Source organism: Hyalella azteca, unplaced genomic scaffold (genome assembly GCF_000764305.2).
Source record: "Hyalella azteca isolate HAZT.00-mixed unplaced genomic scaffold, Hazt_2.0.2 contig5778, whole genome shotgun sequence".
Taxonomy (NCBI): Eukaryota; Metazoa; Arthropoda; class Malacostraca; order Amphipoda; family Hyalellidae; genus Hyalella; species Hyalella azteca.
In genome coordinates, this window is record NW_025935958.1 from 176,033 (window position 1) to 192,267 (window position 16,235).

A 16,235-nucleotide genomic window follows, 5' to 3' on the forward strand; every position below is an offset into this window, starting at 1 on the left:
CACATGAATAGAACAAGGTTGGAGGTATTTCCTCCTATAGTATAGAAAAATTCTCTTGCATAGCGATTTGTTTCATAAATGTTTCTCTCACTTGAGGGGAATACAAATGTGAATTATTCTAGGATTTTCTAAAAATATGCCAGTATTTAAGGCTTACAAGACTTCATATTGTAGGCTCAGGTTGTCTTTAGCACAACGACCTCGGATTTAGCTTACCACATTATTTAGAGCAGAGGTGGGGCAAAGTACGGCCCACGGGGCAGAGTTCGAGTACAGATTTAAATTTATTCTATATTTGATTGGATGGTTGACTTCACAGACTTTATTTTTAATTTTTTTTACTGTGCGCAACTTAAATGGCGCGGTTTCTATAGAATTTTCGAGAAATTTAACAGAAATGAAGGCCAAGCTTTGAGTCAATAGCTTTTCTTTTTGCTCACGAAATGCAAGGGCATTTAGAGTTATTGGTTTCAGGCAAAATTTATCCTATATACTCAAAGTTAGAAATATAAAACAGCTTTGGAACTGGAAATCGTATAGCATTGTTGATATGGCATAAGGCTCAGTTAAATCAATAACTTTTTGAATTTAGACGGAGTATCAATACTTCAAGAGCCAGGAAAACCTTTTATTCACCTCAGTTTATCTTTCAATGCAACAGCTTATTCAGACCCATCGTCTCATCAGTCATTGACTACAAACAAATTATGACTTTAAAAAGCATTCTCATGCCTAAAAGTTTTGGCTGAAAATACATTTGGCATACCTTAGCTGAAGATACATTTTTGTGAGCCAGTGTTTTATTGCCTGAAAACTGTCAAGTCTTTGAACAGGCCGATATTTACTGACATGCTACTGCAGGCAAGCGAATCACAACCAATAAACTGGTTCGACAGTTCAAGAAATAACCGTAAATAGTGGACAGCTACATTCTCCTCATCAATTAGCATTGTGCTCTATGTATGGTTAGTTTTTTGCTTTATTATGCTACAGCGTCTCCGGAACTATTATGTCATTTATAGAGATGATCTTTTTTAACTTTGGCAACCGTATAAAAATAATTAATTACCTAGTAATTATACTAATTGCGGTTTCAACGTTTATTAGGCATTAGGCCTCTTGCCCATTCCTAACATGGCAGAACATTCACAGCTTGTTGCGGTCTCGAACTCGCAACTCACTGCTCCAATTTTTCTTTGCTAAACCGCCCGGCCTCCTCGCCGATTCTGACCAGAAACTGGCGCACAGAGCTGGGATCGAACCCGCAACTCTCTCTCCTACAATCCTGGTAGCATGGGACTGTAAGTGTCGATAATTAGTTGTTAGTTCGAAATAAAACTTAGCATAAATGTCGTGCTGGTTGAACGGTCGTAAACCTATAAATCCGTCAATTTATTATTTCTCTGTGTATAAAGGAAATTTTCTGCAAATAATAGAATAGAAGTGTCGGCGCTGAAGAAATAGGCCCATGGCCTGTTGCCGATTCTTGAACTTTTCGTGACTTGATTCACAAGGGATCCGGCCTTTGGAACCTGATCTTTCCATAGCTGACGATTGATTGAGATAGCTGCTGGACTTATTGCCTGGTCCNAAAAACGTGGGTCGGGCTGTACGTTCACCATCAAATTTCCAAAATTCGTGTGTTGTGTGCTTTTCGCTTTAATCATAAATCAGCCCGACCCACGTTTTTGGGGCAAGCCATAATTTATTTTCTACTTTTTAGTCCACAAGAAAAACGTGTTTTTTTAAAAAGTTTTTTTAAGTATTTTATTTTCTACTTTTTAGTCCACAAGAAAAACGTGTTTTTTAAAAAAGTATTTTTAAGTATTTTATTTTATTTTAGTTTATAGCCGTGGCCCCTGGTGTTGGTTCTTGTTTCAAATTCTAGTAATCCTTCTGGGCCCTTGTATAAGTCATGAGTATACTTGTATACTTCAATGAGGTCCCCACGCAGACGTCGATAATGATCGAGAATACTTAGTTTTATGTCATTGAAAAGGCAAAATTATTAAATTTGTATAAATATGTGTATTTTATGAAATTTATTATGATTCGAGTAACATTTTGATTCGGGGTGGCCCAGTGGTTAAAGTTCAGAGTACCAAGATTGGAGCAGAGAGGTGCAGGTTCGATCCCAGCTCTGTGCGCCAGTTTCTGGTCAGAATCGGCAAGGAGGCCGGGCGGTTAAGCACAGCAGAATTGGAGCAGTGAGTTGTGCGTTCGAGACCACATCAAGCTGTGAATGTTCTGCCATGTTAAGAATCGACGGAAGGCCTACAGCCTAATAAACGATGAAACCGCTATTGTTATTATTTATTATTATGACTGTTGCGACATCCTAACTAATTCACGGATTAAGGACTGTTGCTTTTGTTTTAGCAAAAATGTTTTTGCTCCACTTTTTTAATAGAAATGAAGGCTGGATTAAAAACATCAAGAGTTGAAGACAGGTTTAAATATGTTTTTATAAACTGTCGATATGTTGTTCACTTAGTCTTATCAGAAGCCTATGTAATATTTATCCATTTCTTCCGGGATTTAGTACAGTTGTTCCTCGGAATCGGACTCTGAAAAAAAATCACTTCTTTGTTGATTGTTGCTTTACTCGTTTACTGCATGCGTCATTGCTTATTCAGCCTTGATCTTGTCTAGTGAGCTAGTACAGATATTCATTTTTTGTTAAAATATTGCAACTAATACGAAATGGGTGAGTTTTATCCTATTTCATAACTGTAGAGTCAACCTTTCCTTGAAGAATAGAATGGCATGTTTGACCTCTTCTTTCTATTTTCAAGGGTAAATCTATTTCTGAGTTGTGTTAAATTCCTATTCAGATTGGATTGAAATCATTGAATGGAGACATGGAGTTGATTTTTCAATTTTTAATTTTCTCTTTCATTTGCAGGTTGTTGTCGTTGCTGTTGTCTGCTTACATTTGTGGCTGTTCTTATCATTGCTGGCTCCATGGGCCTCTTCACAGCCTTCTTTCCTTATCCTTCTCATGCCTCATGCTCAGTGAAGTGGTGAGAACTGAGAAGTGACAAGTGACAACTGAGAACTTGAGAAGTATAATTTATGAATTGTTCTCCTCTTTGCTTTATAGCTGTTATTTCTTGGGTTGGGTAACCATCTGATTATATTGAGTGTTATATTTGATTTCTAATTTCTATATCAGAAAACTTCTTGGTTTTAAAGAAATTGTGCTGCTTCTTATTCATAATGCTACAATTTTTTTGTATTTGAGATTCAAAGTGTAAAATTGGACAGAAGCCACAAATGAATTAGACAAAAACACCCTTGAATGGTCAAATGTGGTCAATCTCACTGTCACTTCAACTCACTTGTTATTGTTTTCATGATCATTTACCAAATTCTTCAGGTAAAATGATAAGAAGAAGCCTTTTAGGCTATCTTTACCTGCAATTCTCCAAAATTACCTGTGAAATTTTCATTTATGCCTGCAATTTTAAAAAAACTTCTGTTCAATATTAAAAGTTAGTTTGAGCTCTTGTGGCTCTTTTGACCCTGCTCTCTAAACTCTGAAGAGAATAAGTCATTGATTATTTGATTTAAAAGGTAATTTTGTTAAACACCATTTAAGTCATCTATCTGTTAGGTTTAATTAAAAAAATATTATAATTATAGTGTGCTAATATTTATTTCCAATTAATTTGTAATTCATTGTTATTGTTGTTATTTATTTATTTCAGTACCAAACTTTGTCAAATTTTTGTCTGACACAAAAACATTTGTTGAATGTTGAGGTCTTGCCAGTGTATCATATCCATATGCATGTGATGAAAACTTCAATCAAGGCAAGAAAAATTTTTTTTTGCTATTATAGCCTTAAGATTCAAATCAGATATATGACCTTTTGTGACTAGGAAAATGAGTTCATAGCTCAAAAACTGGTTTCCCACAAAACCACCATTATTAAACCATTATTCACAACTTCACCATTCATTAAATGCATTTGTATCTTGGTACGTATTTATTTTTATGGCTGCAAAATACAATCTGGTGTCAAGGAGTAAATATTTTTATACATTATATCACACTGCTGCATTACAAATTTCAATTTTATGCTTTGGTCTTCTCTGCAGCATGGACTTCCATAGTAATAATTTATAAACTAACAGCTTAGTAAAATATAGTATAGGTACAAAATATGGCCTCCTACTGACCAACTAACCTAAAAAACCTGCTACAATATTTGTTTAGGTGTTAATCTATTTATACCAAGCAGATATTTAGGCCTCCTCACTCTCAACATTTTATTTTTCACAGTCATATTAATTTTTAAATACTTGTATTAACCTTTCTTTCATGAACTCCAAGATGAAATTTCTCATCAATGTGACATGAACAGCTGAAATGCCTATGGCAGGCTGCATTCAGGAGATGCTGCTACTCCTGTTGCTGGGATGACCAACTCATGAGATACAAATGTCAAACTTTGGCTGAAGATTTCTCACTCTTCAGCCAGTTGTATGCCTCTTCTAGCTACCACACTACTGGTCCATGTTCATCTTCTAATTCATTCTGGTTGTCTAACCTATATTGAGAATCTCATCTCTAATCTATAGAACTCTCCAATCTGTATAAATTTCATCTTAAATCTAATTATATGGACTGGTTTCTTTCATCATTGTTTTATGGCATGCAACTGCAAAATTGTCAAGTGGATTTTTCTTACTTGAATTTGAATGGTAGCAGTGTGACACAGGAGGCAAAGTTTGGCCCAGATTACTTGATAGATAAGAGAGACTGGCTGCTGAAGAGATGCGAGTTAAATGTTTTTTTTTTTTTTTGTAACTGAGTTTGTAGGCGGCAGGTAGCTCTGTATTTTTCAGGATAATTCTATTCATTCTGTTGAAAAATTTATTACTTGATATTGGTCTGAACTGAGACAGTTAGAACTTTTTATTTTAAAAATGCATCCCTTAAATTGATTCTTTGAAAATATGAATGTAGTTTGCATTAATGATGTGAGTTATTTAAATCCTGAATGAAACAAAATATTTACTCACATGCTGAGTAATCAGAAGTTACAAACTTATTAATGCATTACAAGAGATTATAATGCATTAGTTACAATAGCATGCAAAAGTTTACGTGTCATTCCGTTCATTTTGTGTCATTTTCCACGTTATTTACCTGTATACATTTAATCATGTATCTGAAAACAGTGTGAGGGGTGATTACCAGTAATTTATTTGAATTTATCTTTTTTTTCAGGGAATTTGGAGAAGTTTGCCCTTCCGTTGAAGATCGGCTGGTGACGCAGATCAAAGAGTGGAGCCACAAAGACTGCACTGCAAAGCAGCGCTGTGGCTATGAGTTCCTGGGTCGTGATACTGATGTCATAAGAGGAACACACACCACGCCTTTTCTGAGCTTCAGGGATTCATTTAATTTCACTTTTGCTACCTCAAAGAATGGCTGTACTGTTCAAGTGAGTGGTAGTTTGCTCAAATGGTAGTCTGGAAGTTGTTGATTCATGTCCTATTATTATAAAATTGCTTAAATTTAACCTAAATCTTGTTATTTGTTATTTCTATTTCTAAAAACTAATCTCATGAAACCTTTGGTTGAGATTTATATAAATCTTTATACATATCTAAATTAATATAAATCTATACAAATTTTGATTGAATTGATTACCTATTTCCTTCAATGCGCAATACTTAATTAAGTTGGACTTTGGTTAATTATTTTTAAAATGCTTCTTTAATATTAGTGTGATTTTTGCAGGGCAATAGTTACTCTGAAGCTTGGTATGCTGTCATTGATTTCGGTGTGAACTACTGCAACCTGAAGAATCTGGTTATGGGGGCCCAGCTAGATGAACAAGATCCTTACTACACTGAGACCTCAAACAACACCGTGTGCACCATGTACAGCCTTGCTCATTGTAACCTCTACACGTGATCTTTCAAGCAACTTTCAGAAACATATCCTGCACTATGTAGTCTACAAGCAAACTACCATGAGGCTTTCAGCAAAATTCTCTGCACTATCTATTCTCTACACTTCTTCAACCTGGATGCTTCTGGCAACCTTGTGTTCATTATATATATAATCTACTTGGGGACTTCTGGCAACATCCTTTGCCCTCTGCATTACATTACTCAACGTAATCTCAATGTGTAGTCAATGCTGCATATTGCTTCTCTTTATATTTCCTGGTCTCCAAGTTGATTTTACCTGATGCTATCTTGTCTCAAATTGGACGTTAATTGCTTTAATTAAGCTTATGTATCCTATTAGCAAATAATTTGCATGTTTTTTTCGCTAAACTACTGTCTAACTGATCAAAGACTTTCTGCGATCAGTTGTGTGTTCAGTTTAACTGCTTGATTACTCAATCCAATAACGTCATACTCTTCCAGTCTCAAACTTAGTGACAATAATGTCAATGACTTCGCACAAAAGGCTACCTGCTCCAATTTCCTCCCATCAATCTGTGATGTCTTCCACAATAATTGCATGTTAATGTTTGTAGTAGAAGTACACTTGTAGTAGTAGTAGTAGTTGTAGTACTTGAACTTTAGCAGAGTTTAACTTGTTCAAGCTATAAATAATTTCACTATATCATGTATCAATAGATGTAAGAGTTGGGACCGATGTTTTGGTTGAAAGTTGGGACTTCATACTATTCAAGTTTCAACTTTTTTGTAGTTCAAACTAGAACTCCTTGTCGTTTTCGTTATTTTCTAGATTTCGGTCGTTTCGTTCTATCTTTTAACCAAGGCAGTCCAAGGCTCATCAATGAATAGAGTTTCATTCAGGACTAGTGTAGTCATTAAGGTCTCAATGCCTTTCTCACAATATATTCGTCATATCAATACCTTTTAAATAATCACAAAGTAATAATTAGCTGCTAATGAATTTCTCAAGAACGTTGTCTCGACCGATGACGCAATTCTGTGTGAAGTCAACGCTGCTCTGATGTCATCTCTTGCAGATGTACCTGAATCAATGTATTGACTCGTCCAGGATTCTTTTACGTATGTGTAGAAATATTATTATGCCCTTGAAATAATACGATCGTGTGCAATAGTACTCTTAGAAATGCTCCAACTCTACTGCTGCATGCTCGCATTGCTGTGAATAGTTATTTTTATATTTTTTAATCTGTTGTTCCTGAATACTGATGATATCGTAGGAATATATCGTTTTCATTGGCATGACAATTAAGTTTAAAGATATTTCGTGTTAGAAGATTTTCTCTGTATAATTTTGATATGATTAATATCTTCTCAATACGATTCACTCCATAAGTACGGGTATACATCACGTTTGAGAATCTCACTTTTGTATTTAGTTAGTCTGGCTCTGTCCAGCAGAGCAGCAAGTTGAACTAGAGTCAGATTATTTATTGTCGCTCATCAATTAAATTGAAATATTATGCTTGAAAAAACGTCACAAGTTTAATTTGGGTACAGAATTTTATTGAATTTCATTTTGGATTTCTGCTCATGGTGCCATTCATTTTGATTTCGAAATGCTTATTTACGGGATTTAACAACTATATGTGCCTTGAAACGATCGCCTTCCACTTGAGTAGTCTTCCGTTTGAACAATATTTATCGTACAACCTATGTTCCATCAAAACGTATAGGTATCTGCTCTTTATATTGGGTGAACCTTATTTATCTGCAACCTTGTCTAATTTATCATGTATACCTATCAGCGCCAATTGCCCTATTTTACAACTTCCAGCTCATTTAAAATGATATTTTCGACTTTGCTTCCTCTAATTTTATGAGTATGGTTCCATGCAAATATTGCATACTGTACGTTTTTAGTTACTAAGTTTCTTAAAAGTTTTCAGTATACTTTTCATAGAGGATCTTGTGGACGGCTGGGCAGCGGTGAAGTTTGGTCTCGCATAAAGTTATTAGTGCTACACTTATAAATGCTGCTATGTTGTTATGTAAATTTATGCCGGTGCAATTAAGCAGAGGTCTAACCCAGTCTACACATTAGTTTCGAGAATGAATCTCACCTTTAGTGACGTGGTTTAATAATTTTGTATAATTTATTTTCTATCTCTGATGTTCAAGATAACACGAGTACATTGTTTATTAGCGACTAAAAAAATATTGCCGGCTGCATGTGATAGAAACATCCTGCACTATTGATACGATTGCCGAGTTGTTCTAAGTTTTCGGCGAATAACTTGAGCAGCTCATGAATCTTGATGAGGTCTGATTTTGGCATCTGATGATGCACTATCATGAATTATTTCAGTGTTATTTCGTGTGCGGTGTAATGAGTCTCATCCCTGCAAGATTATTTTAGTTGCCGATAGTTTCCCAGCAGGTCTTTCTAAGCATGACAATATAATTTTAAAGGATACCAAATCGTATCGCTGTTCGTGTGAGATTTTATTGCTGTAGTATTTCTGTAAAATAAATCAAATTTTAATCAGAAAAGATTAAGGAAAGAAATATTAGTTTTCAGTACATTCTGAAAAGATGAATTTCTGTCACAAATATGTTTTAGGGACACTAACCTATTCGTAACCTCGAGCCTGTTTGCCCGTTTCTTGTGGATGTTGTGTAGCCGGCACGGTGAACTTGCGGTAATCAGGGTCGTAGCTAATAGTCTTGCAGAGGATCATCAATATTTCTTCATAGTTGTTGTATCTCTCACATTTTTAAAGTGAAATGTGGCTAGGCAATCTAAATGTATTGAGGTATGCGAACGCTTAAGTCTCTTACTCTTGTGCTGTGAGAAAAATTCTGATATTTGGGAACATTTGTGCTCGATGGAAACGGGCTCTTGGTGAGCAGGTGGATAAAACTGCTTAAGAATGAATAATGATTACTGTTGTTGATTTGGTTGAACGTCCTTTCTGAGAAGCAGTCTGGATTTGGCGCGCAGCTCAGCTCCCTTGACGTTCGATCGCTCTTCCGCATGCAATGACTGATATTATTTTGTACATTTATGCTCATATTCTGTATTTTAGAAAAAATATATATTGATGCATTTTATCTTTGTTTCACCTAATTTTCAAAATATATTGTGACTGTTTTCATGGGTTCTCAATTTCAGTCTCCAAGCAATCCGTCAGAAGTAGGGAAATACTTCTAATCTGGTAAAAAAAATGTTTTACTAACTGTGAATCGTGCTTTAGAACCGATCTGGCGCAGGATAAATAGCAAGCTACATCATGCAAAGTATTTTTAACCCTTTCGTGGGCAAGCATACAAATAGGAAGAAATTAAAATTTCTGAATGCAGTAAAAAAAAAGCATTAACTATCCGACATAATTAATAAGATGAATTTTCAAAAATTTTGCGTTTTGTAGAAGCAAATCGCAGGTGAAAATTCTCATTAAATAAGTGCACTACGCTAAAAAAAGGGTTAAATAAAATAAACTCAGAATTTCTAATACAAGTAATAAGTATCTAGCCTCAATTTGCTTCTATTTCATCAAGTTACTTAAATATGCTGAATGGATATTGCTACTAATATCTTTTATAAAAATGTGGAAAGAGCGTTAGTTTCATCGTCCTTATTTAAACTTTTATTTACATAGGTACTCATATTTTAATTCTTGGGCATGATAGCAGATGATGCTATGTATGGAACGATGATCAGATATAGTTTGCGATTTGCTGAGGCATTGAACGTTGCCTCAAACTCTAGCCGAGGTCGTGATGGGCCCGCTAAAGGGTTAAACTAACTCAAGCACGGAAGGACTGGGTTAAGATGATTACGTCACATATGCCCATTCTATAATCACAAACTGACAAAAAAATATGTCCAGAACTAACTGCGTCCAGCGAAGGCTGCTGAAACTGCAATGGTAGCATGACAGCAACTCGGAGATTCAGTTGACGGCTGGAATGAGACGTGTGTGGTTGTACGTTATTAACGCACTCGATGTTTGCAATCTGTGAAACTCGGCAGCAGAAGAGAAATCAATCCTTCAGTTTGATTTATATACGTTGTTCCTAATACAAAATTACATACATAATTAGGAACTGCGAAGGTTTATGAAAAACATACATTCAAGCAAGTGGAAGATTTTCTGATGACAAAGTTAATTTAACCTCCTGGCTGGTATATGAATATTTTAAAAAAATTACCTAATTATTATCAACTATGCATATTCGAATAAAGATCCTGATTTGATCTTTTTCTACGAATAGTTACGTTTACTCAAGTTTTTCTGGGATATGTGCATGGGTGTCTTCAAAAGTTCAAATTCAAAACAGCTCAAGCGAATACCTACCTTTTATGTATATGAAGGAAGCGGCCAAGCCGGCCAATCATAATAAATGTGCATTTTCCAATCATATATTATAGTTTTTGTTACTGATCAGAATGAACACTACTACCGAGTGTTACTATACTATATTACTACTAAATGATCGTTCTACCTTTACAGTTATACCGGTAGTCCGGTTACTCCGGTAGGTATATTGTTTCTGCATCGATGTCGTAGTGTGCCGTGTGGAATGAATAGGTAGGCTACACTGTTTTATCCATATGCAACGTGTGGTGTTTACGTATCTATCTTCATAAAGGGCTTGAATGAAATTTGGTTTTTGAGATTATTAACTAATTATAGGTAAGGATTACCAACTAAATTCTAAATCCAAATTGTATTTAATAGAAATAAAACAATTTAAATACAATAATATAGTCCTATAGGCTATAGCTTTGTGATGAAGACAAGGTACAAAAGTACGAGAATAATCGATTGGCCACACCAGGAAAATTCTTCAGCGCCGACATTACAATGATATAATATGATATGGTCTATTACGAATGTGACAAGAAATTAGCGCAAACGAGCTGCACCTAAACTGGACTTAAGGATTCTGACGTGCTGACATTTGATGTCATGGCCGGCGGTAGCATACCTTCCAAGCGACTTCGACTGATTAATAAGGTGAAATTCGCAGAATTACAAAGAATTCTGAGCATATAAATTTATTCATTTAGCGTTAGTTTTATCAGTCTCAAGGTTGCATGATACATTTAAAAATATTTTTATACGTTTTCCGCTCAATTATAGGCACTCTTTGTGCAGATGAAGCAAGTGTATACAGTGGGGGGAAATACCTAAATANATTTCTTTTGATAGTATTTTTGAATACTATGCGTCTCTATACATAATTTAAATCACTTTTCCTGTTAAGTTTGTGTACTTACATTAAAATACGATTTTTCAAGTGTACGAATATTTATTTCCCCCCACTGTAACTATCACGAACACGTGCTCTTATGTCTACTTATGCAGGATGCAGCAACAGCAGTGCAGTGGAGCGAAAGAAGCTGCTGCGATGTGCCGCAGTAGCTTTAGGCTCTAGGACGCCTAAAGCTCCACTGCAGTCGCCGCTGAAACTACTTGTGCAGGTTTTCTAACTCGATAACCACTGTACTACACTTATGTTCACAGCACCGTCTCCCCCTGACATTTGAGCTCTGAGTCACAGTTTGTGTCTTTGCCTTATTATTTATTCTGGGTGTGATTGTATCGTTTATTAATCCTCTGATCTGGAATTTTGTATCTAGTCTCGATCTTGATTTATGTAAAAAATCCAACTCGAATAAATCAGGAATGATTGCTTCTGTTTCATGCTTATGAGGACATTGCATCAGAGATGCCACGACTGCTACAGTTAATTAATGGCTGTGTTGCAGAGATGCCACGACTGTGCTTCAGTTAATTAATGGCTGTGTTACAGAGATGCCACGACTGTGCTTCAGTTAATTAATGGCTGTGTTGCAGAGTCCCGACTTCCGACTTAAAAGACAACTGGCAATTCAAGAACAAGACCTGAAGCGCCTCTACCAGGAGGTCACCGACCTCATGGTAGAGAAGCAGGAGTGGCAAGCTCAACGGGGAATTTACGAAAGGAAAACTGCCCGTTCAGGTTTGTGAGATCATTCCTTTGCTCAAACGCTAAATTTAAAAGTTTGGAAAATTTTAGGAAAAATGCTCCCACATCCATAAGAATTCGAAATTCAAAATGAAATACTTAAAAAAACTATATAGTTCATTATTTAACTTCGAAACTCAAGGAGGCTGCAGTATTAGGAGTACATGTACATCAATTCTTTGTTTTGGTTTGTAAATACTTTTTTTTTTCTCAGTGCGAGAACTACAGAAATTGCGGCAGCAGTTGGAAGAGGTGGAAAGAGAGAATGAAATCGCGGCACAATCTGCAGCTGATCAGGTATTGGATGTTGCATGCTGTATTAAATGTTGAATGTTGTATTGAATGTTGAATGTTGCAGTGACAATGTTGCACTGAATGTTGCTGTAGGGTATGTGACACGGTTGCATTAACTGGTAATCAGTCTAGCTTTATTTCATAAGTTTCGTAAGCCACTTCATATTTCATAAGCCACAACACTGGAATTTTGGAAATTTGATGGTGAAGGCAGCGAGAGCTAATGCTAATTTCTCATTATATTTGCTTTTAGCTGATATTTATTCTGCAGTAGAATTACTAGAGACTCGCATTCTTGTAGCAGGCGAGAACATGGCAGAAGCTGTAGTGGACCTGCTGCTGCAGGAGACCAAAGTAGAGCTCATGCAAACAAGAGCTCACGTGACTAAATTGCAGTCCAAACTGCTCCATTCGGAGAAGACCCGCTTTGACTTGGTCCATGGACACGCGCTTGTTCTACGGCAACACGAACACGAACGGCGCCAGGTCGAAGTTCAACACACCGTTGCAGCCGGCACTGGGAGGAAACTTTAAGACAGTGACGATGGTCAACGTACGTCAATGGCAACGATGGCTTAATACAAATAAACATCACTTAAATTATCTTCGTTCTATTCTTTATCCTTGAAATGTGAAAGGTCGGAGTAGGATTTTTCTAGATTATACGAGTAATCCATTCAGCATCGGGTTGAGCGCTGAAGTGTTTTCAAGTATATTTATCTAATGGCTGTTATGCTACCTGGAACCTCACTTTATGTGGAGCATTGTAGATGCCAGAGAGATCGCTTCTTCCCAATACTGAATTAGCCAGCTGGTGGAAATGTCTATGACCGCGACACGTCGGAAATTTAGTAAACAGTTTCGTACCCTATGAAAGAATGCCCTCGATGTCGTTGCTACAACTTCTCGTAAATGAGGTCCCGCCATTGTAGACTACACACAATCACTTAGTCACTCTACAATACGAGCTGCTTTCGATGCACATGTAGCTGAACTACGTGAGCACGATTTGCGCGACAAGCTCAGTAAGTAAAAGTTCAAATTATTCCTGCGAGCTGTTGCGATTGTACCGTCGACATCTTCACCGAAATATGGCATTTTTCACTCTTATGATGATCAAGTTTTAGGTCGCCTAAATTGAATAACTTCACACTGGAATTGGGACCTGGTTTTCCTAGCCTGATGTACGTAGTAGACCCGCCGCTGACACCAATTTAGCTAAGCGAGACTATGCTGACAGTGGGAGACTATATGCTATGACAGTGGGCCCCATACAGCATAGAGTCCGACTCGCGAGTCTAGCCCGGCTAACCTCAAAAACAAAAACCCCCCAAACATGGCGCCAAACGAGCCGAGGTGTGCAAAAAAAGGCGAGCCGAGCCAGGGCTTCCACTGCTTGCTGTGGGGCTCGGCTCGAGTTCAGTTGCTATGCAGACGTCAATCTGAGAGGACGTATGCAGCGATGGCGGACTCCAGGCTATTCATGAGCCCCAACTTTTTAACAAAAACAAAGTTCATAGAAGACTACCGCAAACTGCCGTGCCTTTGGAAAGTTTGTTGCTCAGAATATTCCAACATATCAAAAAGAGAAAAGGCATGGAATATCACGTTGGAATTACGCGGAAAAAGTAGTAAATGCAGACCTTAAATTTGTTAAGATAAAAGTGGATAATATTCGAGCATCTTTCAGGAAATAATTGAGAAGGATTCGCGAGAGCACGCGATGTGATGCGTCATCAGATGATACGTACACCCCAACATTGTGGTGATATGGTGGAGAACTTTAGGTCTTCGTGCGACCGTCCGGTGGCTAAAAAACGTAGAGTAGCAATTAGCCGTTCCTCTGCTGTTATAGCTTTCCGAAGTACAGTGTCTCGTTTAGCTAGGTATGAAGGGTTTGACTTTGTCCAATAGGACATTGAAGTTTTCTGCAGACATCCTTAGTTTAGATAGTCGTTTCGGCTATCGTCGCGAATGAAATTTAGCAAATTTATATGGCTGAATCTTTGTCGATTGACAAGCCATTCTTTCGACCACATAGATCGTTTCCTCCGCTGCTTTTTCACTCCCCCGAGTTCACTCAAAACGATGGCAGCAGCGGCAACTTGCCTCGGATGACTCATCTTCACGGCTGGACGCTGCGAGCAAAGTACGTAGGTGTATGGAGAAATACCGCCAGATCAGATCCGATAGTCTGAATCAGCTAGCCGGACTCGCGAGTTAGATACGCTAGTGTATGGGGCGCTTAAAGGTGCCGAACTCTATAGTCTTGCACAAAAGGTACAGTCTCGTGAGGAATCGTCAATTTATAAATTGAATTGGCTTCTAACAGATAACGGAGCAAAGTTAAGGAGTTACAGCCTCCAAGCTGTCTGAAATTCATGATCGCAGCGCTCCAGGTTTGCTTATACAAGCCTTTAGTACAGTTTTATCGTTTTTGTTGCTTCCCCTAAAGTCTAAACGCTTTTCTAATACTAACTATAGGCTTATATTAACAGCTTCGACCCAGGTTTTTACGCTTCTCTTGACGCTTTGAATCATTCGCAGTTAAAACCATAAGTTTTCTTAATGTAGCACTCCCATATAATCTGATCAATGTAGCTCTCGGTGGACATTCTTAATGGGAACTGTACGGGCTGCGCTGCCATAGCAGTAATGTCCCGTCAACGCAATGGTGAACTAGACTGACTGCGAAACACAGGATGGATGTCGTCTACAACACACCGTGGCCTGAAGTAGATACGGGATGGCTGTTTCATACAGCGCAACGTAACCTGAAGATACGTGATGCAGTAGATACGGAATGGCTGTTTTTTTATAGAACAACGTTGCCTGTAGTAGATACGGGATCAAAATGTTCCCGATGTCAACTCAATGGAAGAAATTTGCAGCCAAATATGCTTCATGATGCGATCCATTTTTTCTTCACAATTCTGAGATATTTTATTGGATAACTACCATTGAAATACTCCTGATGAAGCGGGTGCAATCGCCAGATAATATGAAAAGGAGTTTTCGAATCTACCCTGTCCTAAAACCATTCGAATATAACGTAAGTTTTTGGAGACTATTGCTTACACCTAGGGCTAAGGTGCTTAAAATTTAAAGGAGACGGGATATATTATACACCAACGGCTCCGTTAATTCGAATTTCGCAAACGTAAATATGCTTGGTGTTGGTGGCTCGTAGCGTCGGTAGTACTAGTAGCTTACGACGATCTATACTGGTTAGCTTAGCTGTGCTGTCTGGAGTGTGCTAGAAAGATGAAGCTGGCATTAATCTTCCAGTTCAGATTAGAAGAAATGTAGAAGGTTGACCTCGTCGAAATAAAATTTAATATTTGCATACGAATTTACAAAAAAATCGGTTTTCCGATGCCGACCGCCAAAAATGGATTTCAGATTCGTAATCTACACCCCAAAAAACATATAATTAAAAAAAAAACCCTTTTTTTGGATGTAGTTAATCTGCAATAATACCCGAATTTACTATTTGATTTCGAATTTAATTTAAATAATTGCGGATTGTAACTGGTGACATTTTCAACCACGAATAAGGTAGTTAAATCGTAATCGGTCGGGACCAAATTAAAAATGTATATATATGTTGAAATTAGGTTTTTGCCAGCATCGATACATTTTTTGTCCACTTTGACTTTAATTGGTTCACTAAACGCTCAGCCTTAGCAGGTTTCCCTCACACATAAATTTTTCAAATTGCGACTGATCTAGAATTGATTGACAACGAAGCTATTTATTTACTGTACACTCCTGCTGTCATCAGAATTATTTTAGTTCGCTCCGTTAACGCAATTAAACGCATAGATACACGAAACGGTATACTGTATAGATTCACCGTTCTATTTCTACATCTGGGTCAATTGGGGAAACTACACCATATTGATATTTGCCTTGTGATGGTAGTGCATATGTCACATTCCAGGTTCCTATTTTTTCAAGTTGAGGAAGAAATTTATATGATCTTTATCCATTGTTTCAAGTTCAATAGCAAGAAGTTGTCGTTCCATATTCACC

The 16,235-nt window shown here is 37.2% G+C and overlaps 2 protein-coding genes across 2 annotated transcripts; both read left to right on the forward strand.

Annotated features, from left to right (window-relative positions):
- The first annotated feature begins 2,567 nt into the window (after positions 1-2,567).
- LOC108679414 lies at positions 2,568-7,128 on the forward strand. Its single transcript, XM_018168033.2, has 4 exons — positions 2,568-2,707; positions 2,906-3,023; positions 5,239-5,455; positions 5,755-7,128. The coding sequence occupies exons 1-4, from the start codon at positions 2,704-2,706 to the stop codon at positions 5,929-5,931; spliced, it is 516 nt and encodes a 171-aa protein (XP_018023522.1). The 5' UTR covers positions 2,568-2,703; the 3' UTR covers positions 5,932-7,128.
- A 4,064-nt stretch (positions 7,129-11,192) lies between these two features.
- Positions 11,193-12,583, forward strand: LOC125177926. Its single transcript, XM_047880631.1, has 4 exons — positions 11,193-11,379; positions 11,756-11,900; positions 12,121-12,203; positions 12,502-12,583. Exons 1-4 carry the CDS (start codon positions 11,248-11,250, stop codon positions 12,526-12,528), a joined length of 387 nt encoding a protein of 128 aa, XP_047736587.1. The 5' UTR covers positions 11,193-11,247; the 3' UTR covers positions 12,529-12,583.
- Positions 12,584-16,235: the final 3,652 nt, after the last annotated feature.